Source organism: Mytilus californianus, unplaced genomic scaffold, assembly GCF_021869535.1.
Source record: "Mytilus californianus isolate M0D057914Y unplaced genomic scaffold, xbMytCali1.0.p SCAF_4, whole genome shotgun sequence".
NCBI classification, from domain to species: domain Eukaryota; kingdom Metazoa; phylum Mollusca; class Bivalvia; order Mytilida; family Mytilidae; genus Mytilus; species Mytilus californianus.
Window position 1 is genome coordinate 125,509,027 of NW_026262690.1, and position 12,891 is coordinate 125,521,917.

The window sequence follows — 12,891 nt, forward strand, 5'->3', positions numbered from 1 at the left end:
GATATCATTTTCAAAGTTTGATCTAAATTGTATTTCAGGTTTCTTGTAAATTCATAAGAGAAATTTGGTCTGATATTTAATCTCACCGAGTTTAAACTGCAAATAAATCATTCACAACAAAACTAATATATTTTTCAACAAAACAAGTATAATTACAATTACTGCAGGTGTGCTTATATGCTAAAAATTGAGAAATTCAGTTTATTCAAATAATCATTGCTTGAAATGCCATAATTTGGATATATTTACAAATTAATACTGCATATCTTTCATCAGTATTCATCAGTTAAATGAATGGAGCTCTTAACATTAACAGTCTACTAGAAGAAACTCTTTATTTTGTTCATAAAAGTAACTTCTGATAGGTAAAATACATATACTTGAAGCTCCTATTCCATTAAGGAACATTATAAATAAGGGAAAAATACTACCAGTCCACTCTGTATTAAAACTCCAAAATCGTTGTTTTTTAAAATATATTAAAATTTCAATCTTTTTATGAAAATAAAATGTGAAAGTTCTCACCTGTCGTAAATCAGTTGATAAATTCAATAATTCATCGTAACGATCATAAGCATGTCTGTCCCTATCTCCTTGTAACTCGTTTTGTATAGCATTCAACCTTCTCTCTACTCGGGAAGCAACCTTTAAATATTTACAATGGGCATGTATAACTTTTGTTAAATATGTGTGTATTATCATCGACAACTTTATTTGCAGCTAATATCATTTTCAAAATTGTCAATTATACAGATGGCAAAGTCAGGAATTCCAATGATAATAAGAAAGATCGATTCAAAATATATTTTCAAATAGAAAATTCAGGCTCATTTTCTGCTGCATGAAATTTTAGAAATGTTTTTTTTTATTTTCTTAATTCAGAATGTGATTGCCAAATGTGTTGAATATATGATGTGTGACACATGAGCCATAACCAGACCACAGCACATATATATGAACTTACAGGATCTTCATGTGGCATTTTCTTCAGTGTTTCTGATATATCTTTCATTGTCCTTCTGGCTTCATATTCACTCCTACAAATGAAAATAACCCTTTATTAATTTTGTGCATTCAAAGCGCTTTTCTAGATTTAGCTTAAGCAGGAACACTCACATCCAAACATTTGAAAGACAAGGATCAAGATTAAATACATTATATTAAATAAATTACAAATATGTCATTTTTACTTACCCTCTGACCCTAATTTTTTTTCAGCATTTTAGCAAAAACACATATATTACTTTGTTTGGTCTTATTTGCTGGTGCGCATGTTAAAGATGTTCTTACATGACACAAATCTTTGATCAATTGAAGTAGGCAGTAACTACAAGATTTTCCAGCTAATTGCCAAAAACTTGCATGCAATATGCAATAGTTGGTGCTGAACACTCAAGAACCAACAATCAATCAATTAACTTTACAGCACTTTTTTTAAAATATTTTTTTTAAATTACCTTTCTCTTCGTCCAACTTCTGATTGAAACTGATGCCCTAAATCTATATGGTCATTGGACAAATCTCGTAATGAATTATTTAAAGTGTGAAGTTCTCTGTTCATATCATCTGCAAACCGTACAGTAGAACTTCTCTTCCTTCGTCGTCTAGTCACAGTCGGAGAACCTTCAAATTCACTATCACTCTAGAAAAAAGAAAAAAAAAACTGGTTGAAATAAATTCTAACACTAAAATTTTATTCATAAGGGATAATTGGATTTTTTCCTGTTGTTTCATCAGTGACTTTTCAAAGTGCTCTAGAAATGAAAAATGATACATTGCAGTGCTAATGATTTGTTTTTTAATTTTTTGTAGGTTACTTTTCAATGTGCTCATAAAACAAACATTCATGTGCTTGTTGAATTATGAATATGAGATATCAATCAAAAATAATCAATGATAAAAACTGAAATTATTAATAATGATTGATTGGTGCTTGCTTTATGTTACCTGAGCACAAAAAAGCTATATTGCGGTGATATTAATAATGATATTGGTTCAATAATGTAAAGGTATTAAACCCTTGATAATTTATTCTGGATGAATTGTGAATTATCTGCAGAAGTATCTAATAATAAATGCACTTATAATGTAATGAAAAATTAGCTAGTGAATGTCAAACCAAAAAAATTTATAAAGTGACTAAAAACATACATAAAGTTATGTGATAAAAAACAAAAACTGTGAAGTGCATTAAACAGTGTTAGTTATCCTCCACCTGTCTGATCAGTGTAGTACAATAATATTCAGGGGATGCAGTACTTAATTTAGCCTAAATTATTATGACATTTGACCTGTTTAGATATGAATTATAAATACAAAGTGAAAAAATTACTACGAAAAAATAATTGTGTCGTCAGGAGTGACCTAAAAACTGTTCTAAATATGCGGAAAGAAAAAATTTAAAAGAGAAAAACGAATAATAAATTCTCTGTAACATAAAAAAATAATTGTAATGTATGTTGTTAGAAATAGTATAAAACTGTTCTAAAAACATCCAAAGGGGAAAAAGTTTTTCAAGAGGAACTAGAGGCTCTAAAGAGCCTGTGTCGCTCACCTTGGTCTATGTGCATATTAAACAATGGACACAGATGGATTCATGACAAAATTGTGTTTTGGTGATGGTGATGTGTTTGTAGATCTTACTTTACTGAACATTCTTGCTCCTTACTATTATCTCTATCTATAATGAACTTGGCCCAGTAGTTACAGTGGAAAATATTTTGTAAAAATTTACAAAAATTTACAAAATTTATGAAAATTGTAAAAAATTGACTATAAAGGGCAATAACTCCTTAAGGGGTCAATTGACAATTTTGGTCATGTTGACTTATTTGTAGATCTAACTTTGCTGTACATTATTGCTGTTTACAGTTTATCTCTATCTATAATAATATTCAAGATAATAACCAAAAGCTGCAAAATTTTCTTAAAATTACCAATTCAGGGGCAGCAACCCAACAACATGTTGCCTGATTGGTCTCAGGGCAGATAGATCTTGACCTAATGAACAATTTTATACCATCAGATTTGCTCTAAATGCTTTGGTTTCAGAGATATGAGCCAAAAACTGCATTTTACCCTATGTATTATTTTTTTGCCATGTCGGCCATCTTGGTTTGCGGGCAGGGTCATCGGACACATTTTTTAAACTAGATACCCTAATGATGATTGTGGACAATTTTGGTTAAATTTGTCTTAGTAGTTTCAGTGGAGAAGATTTTTGTAAAAGATTACAAAAATTTACGAAAAATGGTTAAAAATTGACTATAAAGGGCAATAACTCCTTAAGGGGTCAACTGACCATTTTGGTCAAGTTGACTTATTTGTAGATCATACTTTGCTGAACATTATTGCTGTTTACAGTTTATCTCTATCTATAATAATATTCAAGATAATAACCAAAAACGGCAAAATTTCCTTAAAATTACCAATTCAGGGGCAGCAACCCAACAACGGGTTGTCTGATTCATCTGAAAATTTCAGGGCAGATAGATCTTGACCTGATAAACAATTTTACCCCATGTCAGATTTGCTCTAAATGCTTTGGTTTCACAGATATAAGCCAAAATCTACATTTTACCCCTATGTTCTATTTTTAGCCATGGCGGCCATCTTGGTTGGTTGGCGGGGTCATCGGACACATTTTTTAAACTAGATACCCCAATGATGATTGTGGCCAAGTTTGGTCAAATTTGGCCCAGTAGTTTCAGAGGAGAAGATTTTTGTAAAAGTTTACGGACGACGGACGACGGCCGACGGACGCAAAGTGATGAGAAAAGCTCACTTGACCTTTCAGGTCAGGTGAGCTAAAAAAGAAATACAATATTTTATTACTTATATGATTCAAAATTTTAAGTCAGCCATGAGTACGTTAGGGCTTTACATGTACCATTAAAATTGATGTGGGAGAGAAGGACAGGAAGTTTTATTTTTGGATCTTGGTTCTGGGCAATTTATGGTTTTAAGTTCATTTGATGTATGCAAAATTAATCAAAGAAGGTATGCTGGTTGTAGGGCCTCAGGGCATTTTGGAAGTCCAACATCCATTTTAATAAAGTAGCCTTAAACATTAAATCTTGTTCCCTATCCTGATTTTTCAGATAATAATTTATTTCAAAGATTTCATTAACTGCATCTAATTTTACCTACAATAGCTTACTGCTTGCTACCTTCTACACATTTAACAAGTACCAAATCAACTAGCAGTTTTGTCAGACATAATATGCATAACATTCAAGGTCATGACAACACTGTGACACACAACAATTGAATTTACGATGTCAGAAAGTCTTCTCATTAAAATCCCCTATCATTTAAGATTATAATATTGTATACAACTGAGCTCATCTAAATAATTAAAACATAACAATAATACATCTACCTGTCCTCCACTGTCCTGGGGATTAAAATAATCAGTGATGTACAGACGTGTTACTACACTTTCAAAAGAAACATTTAAATCCTCTTAATCCGTCAAAATATCTCAAATATAATAATCATATAAAAATGTATTTCAAATTTTAGTAAACAGAAAGTACAGGATTAAAGTAATATTGTAAATATTAAATTTCTTTTTTTGATTGAATTAGTACTTTATAGCTTTAAGTCACTAAGTTTTACTACTGTTTATTTCTAGCTCAATGAACAGGTTCTCATTTCACATTACATTTGTGGAACTATTCCTTACAGATCAAAATTTCACGAAATGATTTCTTTTTTTAATTGTAAAAAGGGTAAAACATTCATTTAAAACAAAATGTTTTTTCTTGTCAAATCTTTTGGTCAGGTCCGAAAACTGACAATTTGTGTAAAATCCATAAGAGGAAATGTTGGGGAGGCCATTTGACAACATGCCTCTTTAACATCTGCAGATTCCAACTTAAAATGTTAGTAGTCATCTACCTGAAACTTTATCGTCTTTTATTTGATTTGCATCTTTTTCCATAGCATGTTTCAATACATACATGTCAAGTTGCCAACAAATAAAATATACAAATATATCCATTAAAATGCTCGCCATTAAAACTTTAACAAAAGAACTGATAAAAAGATACCAAAAGCCCATGCTATATCATAGTGAGTGACAATAAGCCTTAACCAGAAAATAAGATTTCCCATTAACCAGTAAAGCATTGTTTTTATAAGAACCTTACCCCATAATCTCTGTATGACGGACTTCTTGCTCTTTCTCGTCTAACCTGATCATGTGTTCTTGCTACCTCATCACGTAACTGTAAAAACAATGTGTTTTATTATTAGTTTTATACTTTATTTTAATATTTGAATTAAGTTAGTTTTTAAACTTTATTTTAATATTTGGATTAAGTTTTGAACACTTAACAATGACATAAGTTTAGATTACAATACTAAGTGTGAAAAACAAACTAAGTGTACTGTATAAATTAAATTGTCATCATTGCTGAGTTTTTGTCCTTTTTTATTAAATTTCTTTATTTTTACATAATAGTTGATTGATTCATCAATATCATGTGATTGCAAATGCTAATAGTTTAAGACAAAGGTGTAAAAATATACATATATCTCTATTTTCTAAATCTTCCTTTGATCTTTCTCAATTCTGAACGATAATTTTCAATCTCACAATATTTCATGTTGTCATGAGCAATATGTCATTGATGTTGCCTAGGAAAAGTGATAACTCACATTGTAAAAAATTAAACTACGATTTTAGCCACTTTTCTTGAATTATGATTACTATGAATTTCGTAGTGATTCATTAATACTTGGTTACTTACCCTATCGACTGAGCTTCGCTGTTCTCTTGTAACATCACGATAAGAATCTAACATGCGATCCAAGGAACGCAGGTTTCTAGTCGTTCCCTACAGTGTGAAAATGAAAAACTTGTGTAGTTATGTGGAAAAAACATCTCAAAATGGTAATTTTCACTTCCATCTCATTTGGTGGTATAGATTTGTTACTATACAAAATTGATAAGGCAGAAATAATTTATTTTTCATCCAATATTTTGCTATGAATAGCAAATATATTTCACATACAAATGAAAGAAAAGTTTTCATTGATGACAAATTTAACACTTGAAGAGAATTTGGTAAAGACCTATTACTGTGACGATTATTTAAATTCTATACAACACTACATTGTATAGTTCAAACATCTTTAACATCTTCATGGTACACTGAACATACTTTTACAGACTCATTTTAATTCTAATGAAATATCATGATCCAGCTAAACTTTCAGACCGAGTTTGACAAGTGTATAAGAACTTAACATTTGTTTTTTTAATCTTTCCCTAAAATACAACAACATATGTGTGTCATTTCTTTTACAAATTTAAACAAATGAAATATGTTTAAACCAAACAAAAAAGTAAGAAATTTTATTTGATATTTTTTTTCTTAAACAAGACAAGATTAAACAATTTTATGCTAGCTCTCACTTTAATGACAATATGCAATGTTTTTATTGATCATCTTTTGACTTATCATTTATGATTAATACAAATACTTCAAATCAATTAACCATCTAAGGGCCGTTCCAGAAATAAATGTATGGGCAGGGGGTTGGAACTTGGAAGACACTTATTATTTTACCCCAACATGCCATGCAAATAATTTTCCAGAAATATTTCCAATAGTTGTTAAGCTTTCTTTCTAAAGTAATCACCGCAAATGAAATTGAATAGAATTGCCCTCCAACCCTCCCCCTCCTCATAAAATCAATTATGGAACAGCCCTGATGAATAGAAGACGAAAACTATTATATTTCATGTGCATTGCCACTAGGAATTAACATACAACAAGGAAATATCTCAGATTCCTTTAAATCTCTTTAGTACTTTTATCATCCATCATTTTTATTGATTCCTTAGGTAAGGATAACAAAACATATTCATAAAACTTTAATGAATTCAAGTGAATGATCCTTTGCCATGCATACAATTTTAATAAGTTTTAAGATTAGACAATCTCTAGTCATTTAATTTCTATTTAAATTTCCATTGATTTAAACTGAAAAGAAATAAACATGATTTTTAACTTCAATCACTCTGTATACTAAATAGTGCATTGATTAAAAGGACTTGTTTTGACAAACATTTATAACAGTTCTGGCATTTAACATTTATCTGTTAATTTTATATGGTTGAAGAATCATATCGAGATGGAACAGAGTGTTAGGCCACTAAATGTCGACAGGATTTCTTATATGAAATCTTTGATAAAAGACAAAGTGACTGTTATTATAGGCACTCTAGATCTCACATTAATGACTTTACAAGGGGCATTTGATGAAATAATTTATAGATTTGAAGTAAAATAAATTGTCACTTTTTACAGTTTGATATAGAATTTAAAATAGCTTTAAACTAATATTAGTCAATACAATTTATTCAATTCAATTCAAAATGCCCCTGATACTTATTGTGTGTTCTTGTAAGGTTCAGAGTTATATATTATATATATATAGGCAAAAAATAAATCAAAATTCTCTAAAATAAATAACTTATTTTAAAGTTTATCTGTTCACATAAATTAAAGACAGATATGTACATATTCAATGGACGCACTTTATTTAATTTAATTTAAAGCTACACAAGTAGTTTCTAAGTGAAAACTCTTACTGACAGATTTCTTTGAACAAGAATGTGTCCATAGTACACGGATGCCCCACTCGCACTATCATTTTCTGTCTTCAGTGGACCGTGAAATTGGGGTCAAAACTCTAATTTGGCATTAAAATTAGAAAGATCATATCATAGGGAACATGTGTACTTAGTTTCAAGTTGATTGGAATTCAACTTCATCAAAAACTACAATGACCAAAAACTTTAACCTGAAGCGGGACAGACGGACAAACGGATGAATGAACGACGCCCAGACCGAAAAACATAATGCCCCTAGGTGGGACATAAAAATAAATTGAAGCCAGTATTTCATAATAGAAAGTTATTTTTTTGGCAACTCATATGTAGTAGTAATGCAATTCTGTCAAGGTGAGAAAGCACACCAGACCTGTCATATATTGAATTCATCTTTTTTTTTCTTTTATGGTCAGGGTTCGGATGGGTGGAATTTTATTTGTCACCCTTTTTCAGACAAATAAGGTTATGAAAAAGCTAATTAAAAAAAATGAGCAGAAGATAACACAGTGATAGTCAAACTGATAAGTCTAAATCATGTGACAATACCATGGCAAAATAATGAAAAACGATCCAAAGATAGTCAAACTGATAAGTCTAAACCAAGTGACAATACCATGGCAAAATAATGAAAAACGATCCAAAGATAGTCAAACTGATAAGTCTGAACCAAGTGACAATACCATGGCAAAATAATGAAAAACGATCCAAAGAAGGTCAAACTGATAAGTCTAAACCATGTGACAATACCATGGCAAAATAATGAAAAGCGATCCAAAGAAAGTTAAACTGATAAGTCTAAACCATGTGACAATACATGTACCAGGCAAAATAATGAAAAACGATCCAAAGAAAGTCAAACTGATAAGTCTAAACCATGTGACAATACCATGGCAAAATAATGAAAAACGATCCAAAGATAGTCAAACTGATAAGTCTAAACCATGTGACAATACCAGGCAAAATAATGAAAAACGATCCAAAGAAAGTCAAACTGATAAGTCTAAACCATGTGACAATACCATGGCAAAATAATGAAAAACGATCCAAAGAAAGTCATACTGATACATTTTGTAAGTCTAAACCAAGTGACAATACCATGGCAAAATTATGAAAAACGATCCAAAGATAAACAACAGTAGACAAAACACATTCTAGAAAACTAAAGACTGAGCAACACGATCCCACAAAAAAACGTGGTTGATCTCAGGTTCTCCAATTGGGTAAGCAGATTCTGCTCTACATGTGGCAACTGTCATGTTGCTCATGCAAGTACAAACCTGGGTATAAGTCTAATTTGGTACATTGGATCAAAGGCAAAGGTAATATAAATGGTAAATAATTACACTTATGTTAACCTATTAATTATAACTTTAGTATGTGAGTATTATTATATGATGCTTTGACATGCACAGAAATTAATTTTGTTGTAAGTGGAGAACCAATCCAATGTTTGGATAATAATGGTAGTTGTAAGGTCTGTTGTGGTCCATCTTTGTAATTGTGTTAACAGTGAAATGTCAATTAAAAAGTGATCCCAATTCTTTTTTATTTTTAAATAAACAAATATCAAATAATTGAGGTCTACAAGTGGGAGGTTTAACTAGCTATAAAACCAGGTTTCACTGACCATTTTCTTAGGAAGGAATATGAAAGTTGTTTTCTGCTTGTTCCGTTTGTTGATCACATTTGATTTTGTCTGTTTTTTCATCTTCCCCTTTTTGAATTTAACTTGGAGATTGTTTGTTTCTTTTGTTTAAACATTTTACATATTACACCAAATCTCACGGATTAACAGTTTAGTGAAGAAACTGGGCAAAACAATGCATTAAGTTATCTTTCCTACCAAGACTATGGGAGAAAAGGAATATATGTTGGGTATATGTGAGTTAACATGCCCAAATGTACGGTGGATAAATTATCTATATGTATTAAATGCATTGTATTTTATCATTGTTATTCTTTATCATTAAAGTTATAGGAAGGTCTTCAAAAATGTTTTAAACTACTTCACAAACCTTTTCTAATTCGTTGTAGGTCTGAGCTGGAGTAATTGAATTGAGGATACTTTGAATCCAGGTTATAATGTTGTAATGAAAGTAAGGATTAGGGTTATGGGTTGGGTTAGGGTAAGGGTTATTTTACCAGTTTTGTTAAATTTGTCTTTTTACAAATTTTAGAGAAGCAACCACTTACAGAAAATGTACATTCCACACTAACTCCACATAGGAACCCCAATTTAATATGTACTGAAATTTCTGTGGAAACCATTCTTACTTCTAAAGTACATGTTTCTTCAGTAAAATGACAGATTATACCTGTAAATTATCTGTTAATCTGTGAACTCTGTCATCCATTTTATGTCATTCTGTGGTTCATATTAAATCTGTAAATAAACAAAAAATGTAAATTACAAAATGTCTTAAATAGATGGTTCTTCTAAAATATTTAAATCCAATTTATCATAACTAATGTTAGAAAGCATGTCACTCATCGCAACAGGGCGAAATGCAATGTACCGGTACCCTACATATTCAATTGTGCTTGCTCAGATCAAGGAATGAGACATACTGTGGACATCTTTCTTGTATTACTGTCGTAATAGTTTCAATTTTTTGTATTTTAACACTGATTATTATATATTTCTGTCCAATCTTTATGGCCTTTACACACTTTTACAGCCATGATGCCATCTGAAGCTCTCAATAGGGTTGAACTTAGGCACTTGACCAAGCTCCAGTTGTGTCTTTATTTGATTTCTTATTTGTTTATGTGAGGTATAGCTTCATCACACAAACATTTACTTGGCATCTTGTATTTGAAATACCAAGGACAGGCAAATTTTGACAAAACAATAGAATATAGTGAACAGTGGTACCTCTAGGTTACTTTTTAAGTAGAGGAATGGAACAATTATTTGTTTATCTTTCTGTTTATAGGTGTTCACCAAACATGTATATGACATACAAACATGACAAAAAATGTACCATTGGTGGATTGTTGCTTGCTCATGTTGCTTAACATCAAGGGACAAAAATGTCATTCATATTTAAAATAAGTATCCCGTAGACCAGAGTGAAAAATTTGCTGTTAACTGATAGTTTCAAATACAGCTTCAGTCATTATCAGTTTATCATGGAACTGTCTCTCCAAAAGACTTATTATCTCCCATCTTTGCCAAATGACTATAACAAATTTCATAGGAAAAACATGTATCAACTACATAAGAAAATTAAACAGGTCAACAAACATTTATATGTTTACCATTACATGTATATAAAAATCTCCAATATTTTCAAATAATTTTTTACTGTAATGATTTGCATATTCTGTATTTTAAGATAATTTCAGGCAGAAAACCAATTTCTCATTTCAAAACTATTACTAAAACATAGTAAGCCATACTGACAATGGGTCAATGCATGGTAACATTCTTTTGTTTACATTCCATGCTAGCCATTCCTGGATAACCATTATCAAAATTAAAGTATTCATTTGTGTTTATGTTGTAGTTTAAAATCTAAAATATATTTCTATGCTTGGCATACAACATTCATGATATAAATGTACATCATCAAAGGCAATGGTGTCCTACTTTATTTTCTTCTCCTTACCTATATATTTTCTGCACATTAAGCACCATAAAACAGCAAATTGTATCCAAACTGCAGCTAAATGCAATTTACTTGTCAACTACATCCCAAAATTAGTATTTGTTCATAGATAATAATATTCTAAATCCCACCTTCAAATTTGTACACTGTCTCGTCACTACAAATTGTTTAATGTTGCATGCCCGTTCTTGTTCACGTATGGTGGCAGTTCATTCAATGAACACCGATCAGATAATTGCCACCAATTTAATTAACAATCAATAGGATTAATTAAATAAACAATTTATGCCTTACTCTCTAATTAATGAATCTAATTACAGATTTAAGAGAAATGTCATTAATTATATCTATATTTTAATTAGATATTTATATCCAAGGCAATAAAACATTTTAAATTTGAAAGTCCGTATCTTATTTATTTTTTACACTGACTCAAGTTCAAAGTTGTTACAGCTAATTTTTTTTTTCAATTTAAGATTCATAATTTAATATATTTAGTTGGGGCACTGTTTTTTAGGATGCTACGGACAAAAGATTATTGACGATCGATCAGTTCAGGCATGTTTTGTTTACATCGGAGACCGCCATCGAGCACCTGCCGTCGATTTTGTAAACTTAACCATGATTGGACGAAATGAAGTTTCATTATGAACCGAGAAACAAGTTAAATAAAGATACAGAAACAACGGTCTCTTAATAAATAAATAAATAATAAATAAGCTTTATTTAGAGTCGGCAAGGTATACAAACATCTCTTATTGTCGGGATTTGTAAAAGAAATAATTCTTTCATGTACCCATGTTAAAATGAGCACAGATAATGACATGCATATTAGCCGAATATTATTCCGATTATAAGCCAATATTAAGATATTCTGTACTTCAAAGCGGACCTATAGTACACGTTTAAAAGGCAGTCATCTTGCCATTTTAATGAAGTCAGAACGTCAAAGATAATCAACCGCTCACGATAAAAAAATGAACAGATACATGTAAACTTAATTTTAGAATGATTTTATTTAACTTCCTAGTGGAAACACAATGTCCATTTTGATCTCACGCGTTGTTCAAAATACAAATGATGTTGCAATTTAGATATTACGCCAATCACGCGCAGCCCATTTTCTATATTGGCGTTAGAACATGGCTTTGTTTACGAAGCGAAAGAACTTGGACGTCATAATTAGAATTGACTCTTATACATGTTAAAGTAGCCTGCAAGTATCAAAATATCTCTTAATTATTATTCAAATCCCTGAATATATATAGTAACCTCTCGATCAGCACCAATTAAATCCTTGGATTTAATAATGGAATATAAATTTGAAAGTACGTAATATTGAAATATGGAATCTTAACTGGGGACTTTAATCATTAAGATTTTATCCGGAACATTAAATAAGAAAACAGTCTTAAATACAACAGGGGAAAAGAAAACAGAGAGTTCATTTCCCCCCAAGCAACTGTGACTAGATTTAGACACATTTTCAAAGGACAATCTGTCTTCAAATTAACGATTGTTACACGTACACCTTTTCTACACCGTGTCTCCAACACATAGCAAAAACATTATCTTTTGATGAGTATCAGATGTGTTTCTTTACGTAATAATCAACTGAATAAACAAAATACGGAGAAGAAAATACTCTTGATA

At 30.7% G+C, this 12,891-nt stretch overlaps 1 protein-coding gene across 6 annotated transcripts in view; it reads right to left on the minus strand.

The window, feature by feature from the left end:
* The window catches only part of LOC127739355 (centrosomal protein of 128 kDa-like), a 29,857-nt gene extending 18,030 nt beyond the window's left edge, over positions 1-11,827 (minus strand). For 3 of the 6 annotated variants that reach the window (XM_052251046.1, XM_052251044.1, XM_052251042.1), the window contains exons 1-8: positions 11,239-11,827; positions 9,943-10,010; positions 5,757-5,843; positions 5,154-5,231; positions 4,382-4,396; positions 1,458-1,642; positions 965-1,037; positions 526-645 (exon numbers count right to left, since the gene is read on the minus strand). In XM_052251046.1, the coding sequence (XP_052107006.1) occupies positions 526-645; positions 965-1,037; positions 1,458-1,642; positions 4,382-4,396; positions 5,154-5,231; positions 5,757-5,843; positions 9,943-9,981 (597 nt within the window). In that variant the 5' untranslated portion in view covers positions 9,982-10,010; positions 11,239-11,827. Of the gene's footprint in view, positions 1-156; positions 181-525; positions 646-964; positions 1,038-1,457; positions 1,643-4,381; positions 4,397-5,153; positions 5,232-5,756; positions 5,844-9,942; positions 10,011-11,238 lie in introns of all 6 variants that reach the window. The other 3 variants (XM_052251047.1, XM_052251043.1, XM_052251045.1) reach the window with 2 other exon arrangements.
* Positions 11,828-12,891: the final 1,064 nt, after the last annotated feature.